Source organism: Podarcis cretensis, assembly GCF_951804945.1.
Source record: "Podarcis cretensis genome assembly, chromosome: 4".
In the NCBI taxonomy this organism is placed as follows: domain Eukaryota; kingdom Metazoa; phylum Chordata; class Lepidosauria; order Squamata; family Lacertidae; genus Podarcis; species Podarcis cretensis.
Genome location: NC_137173.1, coordinates 39,083,041 through 39,108,327, shown reverse-complemented (window position 1 = coordinate 39,108,327; position 25,287 = coordinate 39,083,041). Strand labels below are relative to the sequence as shown.

Here is a 25,287-nt window from a genome sequence, read left to right as displayed (position 1 = left end):
GCACAAAAACTAAACTGCTGAGCAGCTGAATTGTCTAAACTGTCAGTGGGGACTCTTCTGGGTCCTATCCTTAAATTGCAACAGCATACTTACCCACAAGAAAAATGCAATTCTGGAGCAAGTTTTCAAAGGCAGCCATACATTACAAACGCAAATCTGATTTAGCGATCAATGCAATTGATCTATTTTTATGTAATGTATAGCCACTTTTGTCAACAAACTTTTCAGTGCAAAATGGGTTCTCCAATTTATTTAACTATATTTATATACTGCTTAAATAAATAAAAATCTCTAAGCAGTTTATATAACATATTCACAAGAAAATCCCAATAAAGTAAACACATAAAACACATAAAGGAATTATCAAAATGTAGCTAAAGTTATCAGTTTTAAAAACATACATACATAATCAAATTACATGTCTGACTAGGCTTGTCTGAACAAAAATTTTTTTAGCAGGCATCAAAAACAGTACAGTGAAGGCACCTATATTTACTAGATTGGTGCAACAAGTCTTGCAAGTCAACAGCTTCTCAAACCTAAGCTTTGCTATTCCATTAAAAGGACTGAGCACCATTCATGATAAAAACACTTCTACCTAGCATTCCTCTAATGCCAGCTGATGTTAAATATTAGCAGTAGTTTATAGTAATAATAATAATAATAATAATAATAATAATAATAATAATAATAACAACAACAACAACAATTTATTATTTGTACCCCACCCATCTGGCTGGGTTTCCCCAGCCACTCTGGGCGGCTTCCAACAAAGATGAAAAATACACTAAAATGTCACATATTAAAAACTTCCCTGAACAGGGCTGCCTTCAGATGTCTTCTGAATGTCAGGTAGTAGTTTATCGCTTTGACATCTGATGGGAGGGCATTCCACAGGGTGGGCGCCACTATCGAGAAGGCCCTCTGCCTGGTTCCCTGTAACTTGGCCTCTCGCAGTGAGGGAACCGCCAGAAGGCCCTCGGAGCTGGACCTCAGTGTCCGGGCAGAACGATGGGGGAGGAGACGCTCCTTCAGATATACTGGACCGAGGCCATTTAGGGCTTTAAAGGTCAGCACCAACACTTTGAATTGTGCTCGGAAACGTACTGGGAGCCAATGTAGCAATAGGAGTGACTTTCCAACTCTGGTCTATCAGTAGCAGGTTGACAGCTGTGCATATACAATAAGGGAAAGCCAAGTGTAGGCAAACTTTTCTGTTTACTATATGCAGCTATTTCCATTACATTATGCAGATCAATGGAATGATAAAAGTGATTGGATTGGATTTTTTGCAGCTCCTGATCTAGACAGTTGTAGTCCCAAAGGAAACCAGGAAATATAATAAAGATTCTTCAATGTGCTGGGAAAGAAAATACAAGATTTTATGCCTTTGCAATGAAATCTGGGATAAGGGTTATGTCACCAGAGATGTCACAGTAGGCACTGTCCAATAGGTGCTCATATATATTAGAGAGCACTGCCAGTTCTGAAGATAGAAGGTAGTTCTTTATATGTTATGGCTTAAAATACCTGGAAAATGGTTTGAACATTTCCTGCGATGGGGCAGGAAAGATGAACACATGTACCATAGGCAATGGCAGAGCTAAATACCACTCTCTGAACAGCTACTATCTATTCTGTCTTATTCTGCTTCAAACACTCTTCTTTGCTGGGGTAACAGGGGAGCTACAGAGAAAAGCTAGCATAGTTTATTGCACAGTGGTGCTAAATACAAGGCTGTTATTGAGCTCATCTTACAAGGGAAGCAGTTAATTTGGGAGGCTAACAGCTGCATGCTACGGATGGAGAAGGAAACCTGAGACTAAGTGGAAGAGCCATTTCCTTTTTCTTTTTAGGATACTGTGTCTCAATAAAGAGAGGAATTCTTTTTCTTAAAGCCAAAGCAGCATCTCCTATGGACTCTTAAAAAAAACAAAACCAAGCACAAAATAATTTGAATCCTCTCTATTAAAATAAATATTCACTAGCGCAAACATTTCTATTGAATGTGTTTTGTGCTATTCAGCTATGAATGATGGATATGTGCAAGAACTATGTTTTATAGAACAAAAAAGGGCAAGCGGAAGACATGAATAATCAGCAGAAGGCTCTATCCTTTACCTCCAAAACCTTTCACAATTTGCAGGCAGAGAAATATATAATGTTCCAACTTTGCACATCACAGTAAACTGTGGTTTGTGGCTTACCACGAGCAAGTAGTATACTAGTGCACACTATCCAAATTGCTGCCACTTTGCTCCTCTTCTGGGATGAAGAGCAAGCCATTAAGCTTGGCTTATCACTATGCACAAACTCAGAATTATGCTTTCTTTTTTCCTAGTAAACCATGATCACGAAGCCAAGGTTTGTTCTTGGCTTCCTGAGTGTCTGTATTCTTGGCTTGTTGCTCCTGATCATGCAAGCTAAGGTGCAAAACTGATGCAATGAGGCAGACTAGCATACCGCTTCTGCATGGTAAGCTATGATCTGGGCTGACGTCCAGTTTCATGATTATCACATGGAACAAGCAACAAAATGATTCATATCCCCCAACCTGTCAAATTAGATCTCGACAGGATGCTAGCACTTTTGCAATATTTTTGTTTAAAGCAGGGGTGAATCTCCACACCTCTTGAATACATTTGTCCAGCATTCAACCAGAGAACAATAATTTCCTTTATCTTCTCTTTATGTTATGCAGGGTTTTGTTTTGTTTTTTACTGACAACTACATCTGCAGTCCTTTGCACAACTTAGGCATTTTGTTACTAGCAGGAAAAGACTCAGATTTAATGGGACACACCAGGCAGCTATAAACAAGTAACACGGGAAGTTGTAAATGAGACAGTTACAAACACTGAACAGCAGTTTGTGATGCTAGTAAAGAATCAGAATTTTTCTCTGGCACTTAGGATGTCCTAGAATGCATGCACATGCGCAGTTTAGAGGATCTCGTGGAGCAGCCAATCCCATACTGACTACATACCCTTTGATGCCGGAAAGGAACCCACAAGCTTAGCCAAGAATCCAGCTGGGAACTGGCCCAGATCAAACTCCTGTTTCTTAGTGCTGCCGCCACCATCCTCCATTTCCTTCCCCTAGTCACGAGAGGTCTTTTTCCACCCAGGTGAACATGCATGATAGAGATTGCAGCTCACTGTTTTCCTTTCCACTAGATCTTTGCTATTAGGAAGAGCTGGGAGATCCTGACCAGGAGATAAGCAGCAATAGAGAAATGGAAGCGGCAGAGGTCCAGCGGCAGGGGGAAGTTAAGAGCCACAGCCCATCCTGGTTACCCTTCCCTTCCTCTCTGGCAGCTGTGACTGTGTCAAATATCACCGTCAAGAGTCACTGCTTGGATTCCCAGCTGTAGCTGGAAGCGGTGAATCCTATCTGTTCCCTACACATGCACAAACAAGGCAAGGAACTTCTTTCCTACAGAGGAAATTCCACTGAGTACACCTGTTTTCACCAGTCTCATCTTATATCAAAGCCATTTTCCACTGGGAAGATAATTCCATATATGCTACACTATGGGAAAAGGGCATTTTATACATGTCTAAGAAATACAACCTGTATAATTGCATAGAGCCTAAGTATAATTTTAAGAAAGTTCTGGAAATATGAAAGTCAGTTCTGAACTGCAAAAAAAATGTCACCCCAAATAAGCTATAACTGAGATGGCTGGGCTAAGTAATACATTTTGTCTCCTGCCTTAGGGCTGGACCACGTGAAGTTCAGGTCTAATGTTTTACATTCCCATTAGCAATATGATTCTATAAACTGATATTAAATTTATAACAGAAGCACTCAATAAGCTTACTACCCATTGGCATTGTCAGATGGTTGGCCAAGACTTTATAAACTATGGCTTATAAACTGGTTTATAAACCATGGTTTATAAAGCCAGGATGAGCACCATAGACATATGCTCCCCCCTCACCCCTCCTTTCAACATCAAGATACAGTGGTACCTCGAGTTACAAATGCCTCGGGTTACAGGCGTTTCAGGTTACAAAATCCGCTAATCTGGAAGAGTTACCTCGAGTTGAGAACTTTGCCCCAGGATGAGAATGGAAATCGTGTGCCCCATTAGCGAAAGCACACCTCTAGTTAAGAACAGTTTCAGGTTAAGAATGGACCTCCAGAACAAATTAAGTTCATAACTAGAGGTACCACTGTACTGGCTTACATTAGGCCAGAGTTCCCTGTGCATTTGAAATGGGAAACTGACCTTAATTAAGGATAACAAACCAGAAGAATAAGCTTAGCTTAGGCCCCATGTGAAGTCCTCCAAGATCCTCCATCTGGCCTTCAAGATTCCTCCCAGGCCACACCTTTCACAAACACTGCTCGGCACCCTTCCTAGAGTGCTTCAGCCTAGCTAGAATGTGTTCTTGATCTGATACTGCATCTTGATCTTGATACTGCATCTTGTTTGTCAGGATGCAGAGACGCATCTCTCTGTGTAGAAACTTCCAACTTTTGCATGGCTAGAACGTGCAAAAGTAAGATTCGCATCTATTGCTCTGGCCCCTTCCCACCACTAGCATGTGGGAACTCTGCCCCATGAGGGAATACAGTCCACAGCCTGGAAAAGGTTCCCCACACCTAGGATAAAATATTAAAAAATCATCCATAATGTGAAGATTTAAACACTCAGGGGCATCCAAAGAAAGAGATTCTAGGCAGATAGAGCAAAGTGCATATAGCCTCACCACCCAACATAACTTATGGAACTCATTGCCACAGTATGTGATGATGGCTACTAGTTTAGAGAAAATCATGGAAGAGGATATGCCTGTCTATATGGCTGTGAGGCACCTCCATGTTCAGGGAATGTATGTTGCTTCCATGCCTTGGATGTGGGCTTGCCAGAAGCATCCCAGAGGCATTGTGTTGGCTCTATGGACCTTTGGCTTAATGCAGTGAAGCTCTTCTTTTGTACTAATTGTCTGTCCTACGAACATTTATCCAAGTTCCACTGATCCTTCATCTTTTATTCAACATTAGCAAATAGTACACAGCCTAAATTCAGCGGTAGTCTCATAATGCTGGCATTTTTTTGCTGGCATTGAATTTAGTCTTCCTGCAAATTAATAAATCAAGTAAACTAGGTTCAATTTTATTCAAAACATTTTAACTTAATATAACCTACTCAGGTGGTTGTGAATGTGCAGTTTCCTTTTCAATTGCTGCAGAACAATGGGATTTGCTTTGCAGTAAATTACTGTGAAAGCATAAGTGGTTCAATATTCTGAAGCGTGTTGGGTGGTGTCTATGGTCTTTGAAGTAGATGAATAAGATTACAAGTAATATGAAAATTCTCCCTTTAGTCTATTTTAAGCAAGCAGATGGAAAGCTGATTATGTTTTCATTCATGATATCTCTTAAGAATTTCACAAGCTTCTGAAGCAGGTGTCCTTAAACGGTCAGATGACTTTGCATAAGACTTCCTGTCAAACAGGTGCCTAGATCAGCAATTAATTCCAGTCTTAACTCTTTCCATAAACATCAAGCTATCACCACCGCAAAACAGACCTGCCATCATTTGTGCTATATATTTTTATGAATGAAATGGTTTTGTCTTTCACAAGTTGTACACAGATATCATTTCACTATTCACAAATCTCCATTCACTGGTGGAAGAGATCAGAACAGCTGTTCAGAAGTGAACAGCAATACCAGAAAACGGAATACGAGTGGGGAAATGATACCACATGGGCTTTAAGGCTGAAGGAAGATACTGAAGAAAATGATACATGGGAAGGATGCAGGTGTGAACTACAGCTGCTCCTTACAACTACCGTATTTACTCGAGTGTAAGGCGCACCTTTTTTGGCGAAATTATGTCATGAAAATTAGGGTGTGCATTAGGTTTCATGGCACATTAGATTCAATCGCAAGCTTGAAAAGCACCATTGATGCAGCAAATACTTTGGGGGTTCATAGGTTTTGAAAACTTAGGTGCGCATTAGATTTGATGGAGCATGAGATGCACGTCAATACGGTATCATCAAACCATTTGTAAACCACTAGAAACTAGAAGCTACAAAACCATTTATTCCCATGGTTCTTTCAGGAACAGCGTGTTAAAAAACAGAACTCACAGAGCAATCCTAACTAGTGCATCTCCTACATACATTAAGCTGCAATCTAAATATGTTGTTGTTGTCGTTGTTTAGTCGTTTAGTTGTGTCCGACTCTTCGTGATCCCATGGACCAGAGCACGCCAGGCACTCCTGTCTTCCACTGGTCAAACTCTAAATATATACTATAATATAATACAATAATATATACAATAATGTATATATAATAAAATTATATTATTATTTTTATAACTGCCAATGGTTGTGAAGGCAGTGTAAATCTTCTCTCTGTTGGGTGAATTTTAGTTACAGGCATCCTAATTTGGCCCATGAAACTGTCTTTCCACAGCCATTCACACTGAATCTCATAGAACATCAGGGCAGATGTGGGACGGCTAAAGCTGCAGCTGCAAATGAACAAGCAGGAGCCTCGCAATGCGCTCCAGATTGTTTCTCTGCAAGCAGAGCTTGCATTCAGCAGCTTTTAAATTTGATGCCAAATGCATGCTCCATTGAGGCAAGTTCCATACAAGAGTTCCCAATGGGAGGACCAATGTAGGAGGACTGCTGAAAGGGTAAAGCATTTATATACACATATGCACATCACTTCTCACATTCCTAAAAGCTATGGCCATGGGGTATTTTTTTTTACTGGCACACAACTTTGGACCTAATTTAGTGATTATGTGGATTCTCATTTTTACATAATCTTGAATTTCTGGAATGTGACAACATTTCATTAAAATGTTACAGTATTTGTACGTTGGCTTCCACGTTACACATAAAATGATTTAATGTAATGTTCAATGCTCTTTTGCATTTTAAATTTTTGTTTCCTTTTGTCCCCTCAGTATTCTGTAGCAGGTTATCAAAACATTATGTTTAGGAGAGCAAATTACAGGCGTGCAAAATTTAATGTACTTAAGCTAAAAATATGTAGCCATGAGAGGTAAATAAAATTCTCAAGATTTTCACTACTATGAAGGAAACCCATTGCAGATGACATTATTAAAATTGCTGAACATTCACAGTAAGAAAAAGACTGTGGACACCACATTACAGATTCCCCCCTGTTACGCCTTATTCGTGTCTACTCAGAAGAAAATCTCACTGAATTTAATTTCACTTGCTCCCAGGAAACTGCAAATGATTGCAGCCTTAGTTCTCATTCTTCATAATTCAACACGTTGTGTGTTTTCTTAATAACTGTGTGTTTCTTCAATAAGTAACTAATTATAGCATCAATGCCCAACAAAACCCATACCAAGTTCAAGTTATCTTTCTTTTTTAATTTCCACAACTCTAGACAGCAGCCAGCAAGCGGCTTCTAAATTATTTCACATGATTTTTTATTTCATCTTACAACAATGCACCATGACACACTATTTTCTTTTGAAAATACCAGTTACTGAAATTCCAATTCTGCACAAAAATATAATTAAAACAGGGATACCATAACTTTATTTACCTTGGTCTTTTCACCAATGGCATTTCTCTCCAGCTCGGCTATCTTCCTGTTTAAATGATCCAGTATTTCCTTCTCCTTGAGAAGTTCAGCTGTTTCAGATTTCTGCTCCCCATCCAATAGGGCACATTCCATATCCATCTAAGAACACAAAAAAAATTTCTCAGCCTCAATCCAGCTCACAAAGAAATACTGACACACACTTTTTGAAGGCCTATTCATGCATGCTGCATATTTTAAAACACACTGTGATGCAAAGCCACATTAACTTCTCTTGAGATAGTTTAAGACATGTACAAAAACAGCATGCTATTGAAAACGGAATCCAAAGTTGGCAATTTTTCAAGAACTTTCTAGTGCTTCTGCTTCTGTCTGCTTGTAGCATTTTCACTTCCTCATGACACGTTGTTATGTTGATCCCTTTTGCAACAGCTGCTCCCCCTTTACTAAGGTTATACACTAGGAACTGAGTGATTTGCAGGTTGTTTTTGGCAATGTGAGATCCCAAGTAAAGCAGAATTCAGAAGGGATTTATAATTTAATGGTGCCATTCATTTCCTTATGCTTTGGCTATGGCAGATACCTCTGCAGTACTCCCAAGTAATACTTTGCAGTTCATATTTGCAAATTTTGTAGCATTCATTACTTACATGACTCTGCAATCCTAAACACACTTACTAGAGGGTAAGCCCCCTTGAATATAGCGCTGTTTATAAATCAGGCACCAAGATCCAAACTGTTGTCCCAATGAGGATCACATAACCCCCACCCCAAGCTGCTATAGCACCCTTTGCTTGGATGTGCTATTGGGCTGTCATTTGCATGGGACTAAAAATAAATGCTAACACCCAATGTGCTGGTGCTAAGGAGTGTGGCCAGTCGGTTTATCAGCATCATGAGTACAGCTACTGTAAAAGGCACATTCTTGCTGTGCCTTCCATAGCTGTCAACTTTTCTCTTTTCTTGCTAGGAATCCTATTCGGAATAAGGGAATTTCCCTTAAAAAAGGAGGAAAGTTGACAGCTATGGTGCCTTCATGTGTTCACAAAATACATGTGGTGGCATGATGACCATTGTACCACGGGCAGGGTACCCTTTTGGCCCAGCTGAACAGATCGTTATCTCCCCAGCAAGCCATAGGCCAACTTTGACAGGCGGGCAGAGACACCTGTCAATCATCAGCGATTAGGCAGGTGAGCATGACTTGGGGGGGGGATGGGGGGGGCAATTTGGACCCACCAGAAGACCAGGTTTGATCCATGGGCTAGCGGCTCTCCAGTTTTGTTTCATATCAATCAACATTTCAGTAATCAGATGAATGTGTTTTATGTACACCTGCAGCTTCTTGCAGCAAGATAGAGGCTCAAATCTAATCAGATAAAAAAAAAGAAAATACTTTTTATACCTCCCTAGAGGACTCATCCATCTGATCATTTAAATCTTTGACCTTCTGTTCAAGTTCTTCCAAGTTATTCAGTATTATAATGCGCTGTTCTTCCATCTGATTAAGCTCCAGTGATCTTTGTTCATCACTTATGCACTCTGGTGTCTGAAAGAACAACAAGGAAGTGTTGTTACTTTTTTAAAATACAAGTTCCCAAAATGTACATTTTCTCATTGCTCTACCCCCACCCCAACAACTGCTCTTAGTATTGTCTAAAAATACCAGGCCCCAAACATTGCTTATGCCAGCAGATTTTTAAGAACAGCAGCAGCAAAATTACACTTTATAAATCAGATTTTTCCCCTCCTTTGTTAATACTGTTTTCTCATATTCCTCAAAGGTGCTGTTTCAAAACTCCTACCCGTTTACCTATTGGACAATACGGGAAGATACAAAAACTAGTGTCAAGGCTATTTTCTGAGCAACTATCTTCTGCATCCTGTGCTTTTTTTCCTGGGGGAGATGCAGGGGTACACATACTCCTAAACAGTTTGTGAATCTTTGTACTTTTGTCCACTTACTGTATTTATTTTCCCCGATTTGAACTATAAAATGGTGATTTTCTTGAGTCAAAATGAGAGTACCCCTAAACATATTTTTTTTAATAGAAAGAAAAGCACTGCCTGCATCAAACTGCTTTAAACCCTAGCACAGGCAGAGACTGATAGCACAACAATCTCTTCAGGTTTATTCACACATTGCCTGTGCTTAGGACTGCATCCCTGGTGTCCTGACTATGGCTTTTGTGTTCCAAGGGGGGCTGGTTAGTCTTCAGAGGGCAAATTAGTTGCATAAGGTCACAAGAGTATTTCTCAGTATCAGAACTACACCCAGGACTCAGTTCCTATTCTCCGTCCTTTGCCTTATATTACTAAACCATATGTCCTTCTCTCAGACATCTATTAAGCAATACAGTTTTGGAGCTGCAACTCTGGCATTTTAGAACAAATAATGAATTGCATTCAAGTGATCACTGCTATTGCTATTAACATAATATAACAGATTTCTTTTTTAATGAACTGTACTCCTTACTAGCACTAGTAATCCTAACAGGAAAGCCCCCTTTTCACAAGAATCCCTGCTCAGCTATTTCTAACACTGCAGCTTGGGTTTCACCTTCCTAGCGGAGAATTAACAACAGGGCTCCTCACTTATAGGAGGCAAGGAAGAGATGCAAGACCACAATCCTGTAAAGATAAAGGGGGGCACATTATAATCAAGCAGAGGAGGCACATGAAGAAGGGACTAGATGATTACTGCAGGGTGTGGGTCAGTTCATATAGCAGTATAGTGAGCAGTATAGCCCATCACCCCAGGAACAGCACTATGTGTTTTGAGAGGGAAAGAAGTATAAAGGTGGTATGGAACAATTCCATACATTTCTCTCTCCTTATGATATGAAGAATGTACCAAAAGGGAGAAACTAACAGGACTGTTCCTCATCCTCAGCCTAACCCAGTTGGTCACTGCTGCAACAATAATGCAATTTTTCTTATACGATTCCCTTTTCACCAACAATACACAGCAGCACCTGCCTCCTGGGAGCTCTGTGAAGAGTGCTTTAACTTCTGAAAAATTAGTATGCTGATCCCATGATAGCACAACACTTCTACTAAGACCTGAAGATTCAGGGTTCAATTTTTCTAAAAAGTCAATTCCGATCTCTTCGGGGTGTCGAAAAAACTGCAGCCTGGATTCCCCTCTCTTTCTGCCCTCCCAAAACCATTCGCAGTCTGCTAATCATAGCTCAGTTGGATGTGCAGTGCTTGTGTTGACAGTTCCAGGCACCATGCCATTCTCTAGTACAGGATACTTTAAGGTCTAAAGGGCTCGAGGATGCGAATTCACTTTTCTCATCCTAGTTTTCCTTTACCGGCTGACATTCAACATTCTGTGTTTCCTGGAGGCAACTGAGCACACCCGGACATCATGAATCCTCCCTTTTGAATAGCATCACACCACACTCATGGACAAACAGTTAAACGAAGACCACTTTGAGAGAGACAAGAGTACTTTAACAAGAGTTTTTAACGTGTGATATTTTACTGTATTTTTGGTTTTTATGGAAGCCGCCCAGAGTGGCTGGGGAGGCCCAGCCAGATGGGCGGGGTATAAATAATAAATTATTATTATTATTATTATTATTATTATTATTATTATTATTATTACTTATTGCCCCCCTTTTTATTTTCTCTCTCTCTAGAAAAATGTAACGTCCAGAGGCATAAGAAAGGTCTAACTGACAGCTACTTGTTGTTTCATTTGGACCATATGTCAGCATTGAAAAGAAAAGAAGTCACCAGCTTTTATTTTTGAATACTGATCTGGTTGCGGATTTTGCAATGGCTTCACTTCCCATCCGTTGCTCTGATTGGTGCCAAGGGGACTGTGCACTTCCTGGATGCCACCACAGTGTGGCAGCCTTGAATGTAGCCTGCACATATGAACTGGGCTCTCTTTCTCTGGTTGTCCAACAGTGATGGCAGCTGAAAATCAAGTAGACACCCCCCCCTCCCCGGCAGTGGCAGTCAGTCACTATCAAACAGCATTGGGACCTATCCGTGAAGAGGAGGTTGGTGCTGTTCAGAAAAGAAGTTACAAGGTGTTAGTATGCACTTATCTGGATTGTGGCCTCAAAACTGGCATTTCTGAGCTAAACATATATATAAACGCAGGTTTGTGATTGAAACTTGTGGATTTTAACTATTTCTCATGGTAACTGATCTAACACAGAACGGGATCCCCAGCCAGTTTGTCTTATAAAGTATTTGCCATTACCTTGGACATGATGCTCAGGTAGGACGATTCATTGGCACTCTTCAAGAAGGAAGAAGAAGGTAAGGGTGATGTTGTCCTGTTGTCACCTAAATGTTTATTTGTTCTCATCCCTCGGGGGGTAAAGAATCCCACAGCATTTTGACCTAGATCACTGAACTCAGAGAAGTCGGAATCTCCAGTTGGCATCTGCAAATGATTTCTGAATTTCGTTTCGGGAGTCATCTGAGAATCGTCAAAGACAGAATCTTCTTCAGATACCTGAAGCTTTTCAAGTTCTTTATTGATTTTCTGAACATCAGCTACAGTTGTGACAGTGGCAGGATCACTGTCTGGCTTGGAATATTCTGCACACAGGTTAAGAATGGTCTCCAGCCGCTGACGCTCCTAATATTTGAAAGAAGCAATGAAAACCATTAAAGGTGAGGGCTAGGATACATGCAGAAATTAATATTAGCATCAAACTGAATGAAAAAGGTACTTAAAAACTGGCACATTGATCCTGAATCCTATATCCTGGAATGTAGGCATCATGGATTTCAATCTAACATTCTTCTAATTAGCAAGCAATTCGTACATACTTTATAAATTTAAGCAAGCAACATGCAAAGGTCATGCAAGGCATAAACTTTTAGTAAATTATGATCACTCACAGAAAACAATGGACTTCAGAAGGGCAAATCTTCTAAATAAACATTTGTGGTAATGCAAACGTTAGGATCTAAGCAGACTATGAAGGATTACGACTACATCAACATCAGTGATTGCTGAATCTCCTCTTGAGAAACGCTGCAAACCACACTTCATGCTTGCATTTCAACATATGAGTACTCTGTACTTGTGCAGTTCATGTGACTGCAAGGCTGAGGGTTTGGCCGAATTACACCACTAAAGGCTTGAGAAAGCTGTCACCAACACATAGCTTTACATACCTCCAGGTACAGTATAAAGTCAGTTTTAAAGGATGGTTCTTCAGGATGCAAGTTAAACATGTTACAGTAGCCTTAACCTTGCATGCAAAAGCACTGTACATGACAACTAGGGCAACTAGAGTCTCAGCTGCCAGCTACCTAATTTTCAGCATTCAGAAGTGCTCCTTTAACCTTAACCTTATTCCGAGTACTCAACTTCAATCTGTCTGCAAACTGAACATAAGAATAGACACAAAAAATAAGATCCAGTCCAAGCCTATGATTGTAAGGCCTGCTGAGTCCAAAAGAGCTTACTCCCAAGTAAATGTGCACAGGATTGCAATGTTACAGCACAATCTGATGCATGTCTATATAGGAACAAGTCTCATAGAATTTATTCCAGGATAAGTGTGTCTGTACCCCCTAGGTGATTTGCAAGTGGGTTGTATACAGATAGTTTTAAAAATAAATAAGAATGCTTAACAATGTTATAGAAAGGACTCATTCCTCCTCCCCCTTTTTTTAAATCTTAGGGGAAAGGCAAGTAGAGTTTGTGAAATCAAGATTTTCTGCATATCCATGAAAAACATGCAAGTATATGAAAAAAGAGCCCAATGCTATCCCGAAAAAGATAAGATTATGAGAAAATTCTGTACTTGCTTCTGAATTCTACCTTCTAGTCATGGAGAAAATATCAGTATAGTTGAGCTAGCATAGCTAGTCAAATGCATTCTTGAATTATCTTGTAACCTGACTTCCCCTCTTCTCCTCTCTCAAGACAGTAAACTGAAAAGACAAAATGACAACAAAATCCTTGCACCTCAAAACTCCTTTGTTCCCTCCATGCATTTTCTCCACAAGCCTCCAGCTCCCTCTTCATTTGCTTAGCCCGTATATTCTCTCTTCCTCTTAAACCCGTATTCTTTGAGTAGCCAACCCATTTCTGAAAGCATCGTCTAACTGCTGGCCAGGAACATTTATCCATCCCTTGATGCTGCAACAGGCTACTGTGCTGGCACTTTTGCTACACCTTCACGGCAACGGTTGGGATAAACAAAACTCCACCCCCACACAGAGCAACAGGATGTGTCTGTACTGGCGTCTCTCCTCACCCACTCTTTGGAAGACAGGACATATCAAATGGAAGCCTGCGTGGCTGCCGTTCACCTTAGCCTTTCTCAAATGCAACGGGCTGAGTTTTGCTCTCAACCCAGAACTGACAAGACAGTCTAGAATGCACCAAACTTTAGGGTGAACGGGTGTTTTTTATATTTACAAAATGCAGAAAAAAATATGGAGGATATCACAATTTTAAGAACTGATTCTCAACCACTGAGAATGCAGAGAAAATCTTCTTTCTGAATGCAACTGCTGGTACTTCAAACATACAACTCAAGATGTGGATTTTAAATCTGGAAAAGCTGAAAACAGGTAGGTTCAGCGAGAAACTACAAGCCCCTAAATGCCTATATTTGCAAGAAAGAACGCCTCTATGCCTAAATAACAAGCATAGCTTCCTTTCGCTACAGAGGTAATAGGAGACTATGTTGCATTGCTTCATTTCTATTTTGACTTGCACAACGTGGTATGAGAAAGCTTATGCACAGGAAGTTCTGTCGGCTGCTATTCTGTGCTGTCTGTTCACATCATCCTATTGGCTGCCAGCTAGTCGTGGTTTCATTGCACCTGCATTCTGTTCATGCCATAAATTTAATTTCTTTTTGCAACTCAGGAAAACAGAGAGGCAACCAGGAGACTCACAGGCATTAACAGTGCACACGCAGTTTCTTTTTAATTACCACAGCATATTTCACAAAATATGACACTCATCGCATTATAAGACAACTGCCTATTCTATGGAGATTCAAAGGGCACAATCCACCATGAAATTAGGTAGAGCAGAAAAAACACAATGAGATTATTAGAGAGGGTGGTATTCAACTAAGCATAACTCAGTGTAGGCCCATTAAAATGAATGAACATGACTAAATGAGGTTCATTAATTTCAACAGATCTAAGCTGAGTAAAATGCAGTTGAATACCACCTAAGATGTTAAAGTATCTCAGTAGGTTCCAAGTACTTCCCATTAGACTGTGAAAAACGCACACTATTTTCTGTGATTGAGCTACCTTCAGGTGAGGAAAGGGGTTCTGGTCCTATGCTTTGACACTATTAGTCCATGGCTGGCCACAGAAGATGTTCTGTGTCCTTGGTTCTAGCAACTCCTCTGCCTCATAGTTCAACAATAGGGTCACAACCACCTTTTCACGCAAAAGAAATCTGTGGTGAAATCTATGGTTCTGCTAAGGTGGAACAGAGTGCAAAGCAGACGTGAATATCTCCAGCCCTTACAAGTTCCACCTGTTTCATTTGTACTGCTGTCTCTTACGTTCTAGGGTGTTACATAGATTCAATATGTTATTGCAAATGTAAATTGGAGCTTCCCTACCTCCTGAGTTTTCTAGTCTACAGGTAAGAGCTGTGAACTAGGAATCTTTGTGTCAAATCTCACCTCAGGCATGAACTCACTTGCTGTCTTTAAGGTGTCACTACTTCTCAACCACAACCCGCAATAGGGATTATGGGGATATTAAGATCAACCAGGCTTTTGGCACATTCATAATTCAGCATTTCAATATATGGATTTAATTTAAGAGGAATAATCATAATCATAACAACAATAATAATAATTTATACCCTGCCCATCAAGCTGGGTTTCCCCAGCCACTCTGGGCAGCTTCCAACAGAATATGAATAATAAAAATAATAAAAATAAAACATCAGTCATTAAAAACTTCCCTAAACGGGGTTGCCTTCAGGACTGTCTTCTAAAAGTCTGATAGCTGTTTATTTCCTCGACATCTGATGGGAGGGTGTTCCACAGGGCGGGCGCCACTAGCGAGAGGGCCCTCTGCCTGATTCCCTGTAGCTTTGCTTCTCGCAGTGAGGGAACTGCCAGAAGGCCCTCGGAGCTGGACCTCAGTGACTGGGCAGAACGATGGGGGTGAAGACACTCCTTCAGGTAGACTGGGCCAAGGCCGTTTAGGTAATGTGTCATTGTTTTGCCTATTATATTTCACCACTATCACCCCAAAGGTAGCAAATCCCACATCTGCTATGTGAAATGACAATAAGATTTTAATTTATAAATTATTATTATTATTATTATTATTATTATTATTATTATTATACACACACTAGCAGCACAACCAATGGCCTCTGAGACCATCCTGAATAGCACAATAATAAGAGTAATGTGATCAGTGTCTCCTTGAGAAGCACTGGCTTTGATCTATGAAGACTTCAGTGGCTCAGCGCCCTAAGGAAACTCTCTTCCCATATGACCCTCAGGTCATCAGCAGAGGCCCTCTTCTGAGTACCCTCTCTGGCAGTAAGGTGGGAACAAGAGAACCTTTTCAATTGTAGGTCCCTGACTATGGAGTGCTCTCCCCAGAAAAAACCACCAGGTGGCAGCATTACTTCCTTTTTTAGTGCCAGGACTAGGGAGAATCCTAACCAGCTTTTCAACTGAGCATTCATGTTAACGCGTTCATACAAAGGTTACTGAGCATTCATCCCGATAACATTCGTGCAAAGGTATATGGGAGGCACTGGGAGACAACAGCTGTTATCCTGCACTTTCCGGTGCAATTTTCTGTCACTTTTCTTATTGGACCTTTTGCAAGCAGGAAAAGTGATAAACTGCACTAGAAAGAGCAAAATAAGAACCCCATTTTGCATGCAGAAACAGCCTCTCCAGCAGCCAAGACTTTTCTCTACTCCCAGGGATTGGATTTTAATTTTTTCTCTGGCTGCTTGGTGATGGTTGCTTTAACAGTGATCCTTCTGATGTTTTTGGGGAATGGGGCTTTTTACCTGTTTGTGTGTGACCACTTACATCCTGGTGTGTGCAAATTCCTATATTTCCCCCTTTTTTGTATTGTTGCAAGTAGCCCTGAGAACTTTGTGATACAAGGAGATGAGCAAACCTTACTATTCTCTTTGCTTTGCTTCAAGGGTCTAATCAAGATGTAGCACAGATCAGAACATAAAGGTAAAGGTAAAGGTACCCCTGCCCGTACGGGCCAGTCTTGACAGACTCTGGGGTTGTGCACCCATCTCACTCAAGAGGCCGGGGGCCAGCGCTGTCCGAAGACACTTCCGGGTCACGTGGCCAGCGTGACATCGCTGCTCTGGTGAGCCAGAGCCGCACACGGAAACACCGTTTACCTTCCCGCTAGTAAGCGGTCCCTATTTATCTACTTGCACCCGGAGGTGCTTTCGAACTGCTAGGTTGGCAGGCGCTGGGACCGAGCAGCGGGAGCGCACCCCGCTGCAGGGATTCGAACCGCCGACCTTTCGATCGGCAAGTCCTAGGCGCTGAGGCTTTAACCCACAGCGCCACCTGCGTCCCCCTTGCAGACTTAACATATAGAATAAGAGAATAAGAACATATGTTTAGAGAAGATTGGGAAATGTTTATTGAATATATGGGGGGAAATGGTGTACACTTGAAAACATTGGCAGCATTAAGATAAATTCAACAGTGTAAATAAGTTTTGATAGATGTAACAATGGAATACGGAATGGTTTAGTTTATGTTAAATATGCAGGGGTTTATGGTATGCAAAATGAACCATGGAAAAAGAAGAAGGGAAGTCATTGATATTTTAAGGATGTTTAAATGAGTATTCCAAATTGTAAAACAGAAAATTTAATAAAAATTTAATATATACATTCCAGTCCAAGTGATCAGAATATGAAGTTCTCTGATGTTTAGAGAACAATCCAGATCCTGGAGATCTGGAGATGAAATCCACTGCAGCACTAAGATCAGAACATAAATCAGGCATAGGCAAACTCCAGCCCTCCAGATGTTTTGAGACTACAATTCCCATCATCCCTGACCACTGGTCCTGTTAGCTAAGGATGATGGGAATTGTAGTTCTAAAACATCTGGAGGGTCAGAGTTGCCTATGCCTGGACATAAATCTTCTAACTAAAGAGCAGCCAGAAGGATCTCAGTGCTCAGCACTGCAGCACTGAGAGGAGAGATAAAGCCCTCTGCCTGCTCCTTAAGAGAGTCAGTATTTCATCTGTACCTCAGGCTAGAGTGGAGGATGTGTGGACATGTTCATTTCATGTTGCACGTAGCTTTCTGTGCAGAGTAAAAGGCACGCTCCCCAAGCATTAGAGTGGAAAGGGTTGGAAATGCTGATTATGTGTTTATGCATCTGCATGTGTGAATGAAGGGGTGCTGTGTTCCTGCATGTTTGGTGAGTGTGCTGTGTGTGTACATGTGCTAGTTCATGTGGCCCACAGAGAGACGTGTGGCCGTCAGTGTGACCTTTGGGCTGAAAAAGGTTCATCGCCCTATCACAGAATCATAGAGTTGGAAGATATAGTGTTAATATTAATTTATTCATTTTATATAAGGAGTATGTTCGAATCCCTGCGGCGGGGTGCGCTCCCGCTGCTCGGTCCCAGCGCCTGCCAACCTAGCAGCGATGTCACGCTGGCCACGTGACCCGGAAGTGTCTCCGGACAGCGCTGGCCCCTGGCCTCTTAAGTGAGATGGGCGCACAACCCCAGAGTCTGTCAAGACTGGCCCGTACGGGCAGGGGTACCTTTACCTTTACCTTTACCTTTAAGTCTGCAAGCCACGCATATTCTGTCAACTTAAGTTGCCATTCTTCTTTGGTTGGGACCTCGCTTGTTTTCCATTTGGGGGCTAACAAAACATGGGCTGCAGTAGTGGCATACATAAATAACCTTTTTTGCTATTTTAATCACTGAGATGGGATGCGAAACAACTGAAACCAACCCTATGTGTGCTTTTGCGTATCTATTACAGAATTTTTAATTAAGTAGCACCATCTAGAGGCAAAACTGTGCACGTCCTTAAACTGCAGACTGGTTTTACTCAATTTGGACACCAGAGGCAGAGCTGTCCATTTCTCTACAGCAGTCCATTCCCTAACTTCAACATCTCAGCAGCCTGAGGCATGAAAGCAAGACAGAATAATAGAACCAGACAATTGTAGAGTTGAAAGGCACCACAAGGGTCCTCCAGTCTAACTTCCCTGCAATGCGGGAATCTTTTTGCCTGACGTGGGGTTCAAACCCATGACCCTGATTTTCAGAGTCTCTTGCTTTACCAGCTGAGCTATCCCACAGTCCAATGCTTGAACACAGAGAAGCAAAGGCTAACCAACTGGGCCAAATCATTTGGCCTCGTGTCGCTGAAAGATCCCAGAAGATTCAGCACTGCCTCTTGTCAGACACGCAGAAGAACCATGTTACTAAAAATATGCTAACTTGCTAAAGGGATCAGTATCATGATCAAGCATCAAGTTCTGATATTGACTACTGTTCCTGAATTGATGTGCCAACAAGGAAGAAGAAGAAGAAGAGTTTGGGTTTGATATCCCGCTTTATCACTACCCTGAGGAGTCTCAAAGCAGCTCACAATCTCCTTTCCCTTCCTCCCCCACAGCAAACACTCTGTGAGGTGAGTGAGGCTGAGAGACTTCAGAGAAGTGTGACTGGCCCAAGGTCACCCAGCAGCTGCATGTGGAGGAGCGGAGACACGAACCCGGTTCACCAGATTACGAGTCCACCGCTCTTAACCACTACACCACACTGGCTCTCGAAAGGAACTAGTCATGCTATGAAAATGGAAAGAACTTCGGGTTTTATGAGTTAAATCTATGTTTTATCTATGCTTGGTAAACAAAGGATCTATGCACAATTCCAGAAGCTGGAATTTTCTCTGCTTGCTAGTCATTTATCTGCCTCATTGGAAGTGGAACTCACAGGGGCCTAGTACTGCATTGGGGGTAAGTTGGATCAGGAATATAGAGCAGGAGAAAGAGTCAAACAATTCCTCCTCTGGTGCTGTAAAAGTAAAGGTAAAGGTACCCCTGACCGTTAGGTCTAGTCGTGGATGACTCTGGGGTTGCGCGCTCATCTCGCTCTATAGGCCAAGGGAGCCGGCGTACAGCTTCCTGGTCATGTGGCCAGCAGGACTAAGCCGCTTCTGGTGAACCAGAGCAGCGCACGGAAATGCCGTTTACCTTCCCGCAGGAGCAGTACCTATTTATCTACTTGCACTTTTACGTGCTTTCGAACTGCTAGGTGGGCAGGAGCAGGGACCGAACAACAGGAGCTCACCCCATCGCGGGGATTTGAACCGCCAACTTTCTGACTGGCAAGCCCTAGGCTCTGTGGTTTAGACCACAGCGCCACCCAAAAAGCCAGCAACCCCACACTGTCACTATCAAATAAGCAGCCCTGAATTATATCCAGACGTTGGACTTTTTATGTTCTTGCAGAGAAATCCTATACATACCAACTCAGAAGTATTTCCCATTTGCTTCAGTGGGACTTACTCCCACATAAATTGGACCTAAGATTGTAGCCTCAAAGTGAGACACTAATATTGCATATTATTTCATTGGTTTTTCTGAAGAGGCAGGGAATCCTCCATGGCATAGTTACAAGGTTCCTGGAAATGTAACATCCCTACTAGTGCATTTGAATGAGTTCTCAGGAAAACAGAATAAATTATTGTGGTCTGAGAATAATTAATGCTGAACACTTTTTTAAAAAAAAAAGTAAGGAGAAGAAGATGCTAAAACTAGCTTCTTATTTATCCACTGGAAATGGATCTAGATTGTTCTTTGCTTGATTCTCCACACACAGGGCAGAAACGCAGATCGAGTCTGGCATCACAGCTTGCCCTGTAACTAAGCACAACACCAAGAGGCTCCTTTGAAGGATAGTACAATTACAGCTGCAGAACAGCCGACCTTTTGAAAAAAGCATTAAGCCAAGGATGGAAGGGACCTGCCGGACAAATACACGCTTCCTTCCAGAGCTGTTATTGTTGGTTCTTAACGTCCTTCAAAGGTTTGAACACAAAGTCCCCAATCCCAACCCTCTGAGTGGCCAACTTGAAAGACAATTACCCTTCTAGAAAGCTAAAAATGGAAAACTAAATTAAGTGGGAGGAAATTCCTTCATATGTAAACACCGAGGCTCTTTCCACATGTCACAAACCAGCAGGCCTACATCCTATTACAGGATGAAAGCTGTTAAAAGGGAGAAGAAAGTGCTGCTGCAAGGGAAACAACAGCCAAACAGAATCAGAAACAAATATTTTGTCATTTTATCTTTATGATAAGTACTATTCCTCAAGCTTTCACAAGGGTATAATTACTGTTTCCTCCAAATCTCTCATTAAGATATTTCTCTTTTTAGCTCTGTATACCCACATCAGCACTGAAGTATCCTCTATCATGTGGGGCCACAGGGCACCTAGTATGACTCTCTAATGTCCCACTATGCCTCTGAAACATGTTTCTCTGCACATTCCATCCTTCAAGCAGAACGCACTAGGAACAGGAACCACCAGAATACTTGCTGACTGTTGCAAACCAATGACAAGAGGCTTAGAGCCAGTGCAGAATGCACACACATTGTTAGATTTCTCATCACTTATGGGCTTGATGACTTGCAGCTGCATATATGAAGCCCACTCTTATTTGAGGTACTCTGTTTTCTATGGAATGGGTCGTTCACACATTCAAGTCACCACTTGATACTTACTGCAAGTCATGCAGTGATGAACATGCATGTGTGAACTCTCCCTGGGGGAAAAGTGCTTTGAAGGTTAGTCCTGTGCTATCTCACCATTTTTTAAAGCTGCCTGGCACAAGCTATGATACCCCCAAATGGAAATATGCTACGACTGAACAATCTATTTATTTATTTCCTTGCATTTACATTTAGCCTTTCTTCTGATATAGAATCTGAGGCAGCGTACATTTGGTTCCCAGGTGGCCACCCACCCAGACCTGTTTAGCTTCAGCAGGTAAAAGGTAAAGGACCCCCGGACGTTTAAGCCCAGTCAAAGGCGACTATGGGGTTGCGGCGCTCATCTCGCTTTCAGGCAGACAGCTTTCCAGGTCATGTGGCCAGTAGGACTAAACCACTTCTGGCGCAACAGAACACTGTGACAGAAGCCAGAACACAAGGAAATGCCATTTACCTTTCCACCGCAGTGGTACCTATTTATCTACTTGCACTGGTGTGTTTTTGAACTGCTAGGTTAGCAGGAGCTGGGACAGAGCAACACGAGCTCACCCCATCGTGGGGATTTGAACTGTTGACCTTCTGATCAACAAGCCCAAGAGGCTCAGTGGTTTGGACCACAGTGCCACCCACAAGGTGGTGCCATCACATGCCTTCAGACCATACTCTGGTCTGCATGCTGTCACAAAATTTTCCAGTTTGCTCCCTTCAACAAAATGCATACAAGAATGCCTCCAAACAGCTTAGGCTGGAGACATGAGTTACTTACCCAGCCACCACAAAACAATGACATCAACTTTTTTTCTTTAAGTGCTGTATCTTTGCAGCCTATAATTTGTGGGTTTTAAGTATATGGTCATTTTGGCAGAACACGCAGGATGAATGGCTGAAATTCCTATCAATTTCCTACATATGATTTCATTAGACCGCCCAGATTTCAAGGCAGGACACTACATGGCCAATTGACTTCAGAGGTTGACAGAGTAAACACTGTCTCACCCATGTACAAGGTCAAACACCCAAATCTGAAAACACAACAGCAGTGTGTGTGTGCGTGCGCGTGCACACACATACACACACACACACACAGACACAACTTAATAATTTTAACGTGGGCAAAGGCTTGGAAGCAGAACGTCTTGTTAAAAATTAACCAGAAAGTATCATTACCAGTCGTTCCATCTCCTGTTCTTTCAGCCTTTCTTCCCTCTGCCTTCGGTGGTAATCCATGAGGTCATCCCTTCCGGAAACAGAACTAATGCTATTCTTTCGCTCCCGGACGGAAGGGGTCTGCCTGAGGCTTTCCAGCTCCATTTCCTCGAACTCCATGGAACTGCTGGAAACTTTCCTTCTGATAGGGAACGCTCTCTCGGGATCCACAGGGGTGAAAGAATTGATTGGGCTGGTCCCTGAGAGTCCAAGTCTGTCAAAGTCGTCGGGCGCGTATGGGGAAGAAGAAGCCAGGAGCATTTTCCGAGCTATGCGGGGGCTGGCAGGAACACTGAGAGTTGAATTCACATAGGAATTGGTTTCAGATGCAAAGTTCGTATGCGGCAAAACCCCTGAGGTGTAGGAAGAAAAGTTAAGGTAATTGTCAGCATCCAGTATACTCTGAGGTAGAAGATCTTTTTCCACAATCTTTTTTCTTTTGGTGTTCCCAAGGGAGCTCCTTGGGGGTAAACTTAGCGGCACCAGCTGGCTTTCTGATGATTTGTAAAGCCTGGGTAAAGAACGGCTATAAACTCCCATATGGCTCAGGGAGCCTCCAGAATACTTCCTGGTTCTAGACCCCAACATGTCAACGGTTGGGTCCTTCTGTTTAGCTGGTCTGGTCTGAAGTGAAAGGAGATCTTGAATATTCATCCTCCTGCCTTGCTTTGGGCTGGAAGGCATACTAGCGGCTCCTGAGCATCCGAGTGGCGAAAGAATTATCTCATTCCCTGAGCTTCCATTCCACATGGCAAGAAGAGACGCAGCATTTTTCCGCCCATCCAGCACTCCTGGGAAGTAGACGCTATCGTAAGATTTATTCTTCTGACTATACTTTGAGTAGGGAAACTTATCCAGATGTCCAAACTGTTTCTCATTTTCTCTGGGAACATAAATATCAAAGTCTCTCTTCCCTAGGCTATACCCACTTAAGGATGGAGACGTGCCTGAAATGGAGCCCAGATGTTTCCCAGAGATGTTCTTTTCTGAAAGATAAGAGCTCTCACAAGCCAATGGCTTGCTTCCTTGGAGCTTGGAAGCAGACGGCATACTCTTAACGCTAGACGCAGGGCTGGATTTGGGTGGCAGCGGCTGTGAGAGTGTTAAGTAAGAACCGGCACAATCACCGTTTGCCTTGAACCTCAGACTCGGCGAATTTTTTTTCTGGTTAAGCCTGTCCATTATATCCTGGAGATCATTTTCAAGGGAATTCATCACTCCCTCCTTCCCTAAATTGGGGTTTTGTAATTCCACCTGGTTTTGCACGTGACCATACTCTTCCATCATTTTACTGGCATCTGAAAGAAGGCAGAGGGAGGAAGAGAATGAAAAGAAAAAAGTTTCAGCAAGTAAATTATTTGGCATTAAACCTGTAATCAGATTACAATTCATGTGCAGAAACTCACATCACATGAAATCCATAATGTCTTTCTAGTAAATATGGTCATATAATCCAATAATGATTGTTACTTTCAGGGAATGTGTTCCAAAATACTTTATAAAAATCCGGGGAGGTTTCAAATAACCATCTTGTAAGAAAAATCAAGGTGGAGAAGAGGGTTATCTTAATGTAGTGGAAGCAATAACTACACCAGACTTGCCCAGCATGTGTTTCTACCAAATCAGCAATGTACAATGACCCACCAGGGACACAATAACCTGTTTTAGCTGCCTGCCAAAATGGGGCACAAGGGCTGGGTGGTTAAAGCTCTCACTGGCTACTGTATATGGGTGGTAAGTTTCATTAGGCTTTGCTGGGTCACAGGTACCATTGGCCTGTCTAAATCTTCCAGATTACCCAGAGTTTCTTTGGTGATCAGACCACAGTATTAAATTTATTACATTCATATTCCACTTTTCCTCCAAAAAGCAAAAGGGAGTGTACATGGGTTCTCCCAGCTTCAATTTTTTCCTCACAACAACCCTGAAATGTAGGTTAGATTGAGAAAAAGTGACTGGTCCAGCAAGCTTCCTGGCCGAGGTGGGATTTGAACCCTTGTCTTCCAGGTTTTAATCCAACACTCTAATCACTTTATACCCTCCCCTAATGAGGTCTCTCATCTTGCCGAGATAGTGCAATTATATGGGATTATTGGCAAAGGTCATAGTAGCATGATTCACAATTTATGCTGTTCCTTTTCCAAAACTCTCTGGATTCAGCTGGCAGTTTTAGTAAGCTGGCAAACTGACTTCGAACAAAAACTCATGTTTTATAATATGAATACAGTTCCAATCAAAATACTATCATGGAGAAGTATTTTATTTTGCACCTGCCTGCCAAGAAGCAAAATCCAACCTGAAGTCTCAAAGTTTCTCATACCTAATGGGATGTCATTTCTAATAAACGGTACAACAGGAACTACGTAGTGCAATCCTGCCTTTATCAGGCATGGGCAGCAGCTAGTTCTCGAAAAACACAGAATTAGTTATGCCTGAGAAGGGTTAGAATCCCAGACAATTCTAGGAGACACATTAGGCTAAGACTAAGATCCTAAGTACATTTACCTGGGCAGGAGTCTCATGTCTAGAATCCTGATGGAAGCCATGAGATTAATTTCAAAATATAGGGCTCTTTCCAACTAAATCAACACAGGGATTGAATTCCCCTCCCTCTCTTCCCCCTTCACACCACCCCCAAATCTGCTTGGATGTATGTGTGGAAAAACCCACAGCAGATTTGATGGGAACACATCTTGGTTTTAAATGTGCTGTGTGAGGGGGCAACAGGCTTAGATTAGGTGCTATGCACATTTCAGATGCATCTAGGACTGCCTCATAGTATTGCAGGGACAAAGATGC

General features: G+C 42.0%; 1 protein-coding gene across 7 annotated transcripts in view; it reads right to left on the bottom strand.

Moving 5' to 3' along the window:
- PHLDB2 (pleckstrin homology like domain family B member 2) overlaps window positions 1–25,287 on the bottom strand; it is a 76,103-nt gene that overhangs the window by 30,568 nt on the left and 20,248 nt on the right. For all 7 annotated transcript variants that reach the window (XM_079974333.1, XM_079974334.1, XM_079974336.1 and 4 more), the window contains exons 3-6: window positions 22,450–23,786; window positions 11,776–12,159; window positions 8,959–9,102; window positions 7,557–7,694 (exon numbers count right to left, since the gene is read on the bottom strand). In XM_079974333.1, the coding sequence (XP_079830459.1) occupies window positions 7,557–7,694; window positions 8,959–9,102; window positions 11,776–12,159; window positions 22,450–23,786 (2,003 nt within the window). The remainder of the gene's footprint in view (window positions 1–7,556; window positions 7,695–8,958; window positions 9,103–11,775; window positions 12,160–22,449; window positions 23,787–25,287) is intronic.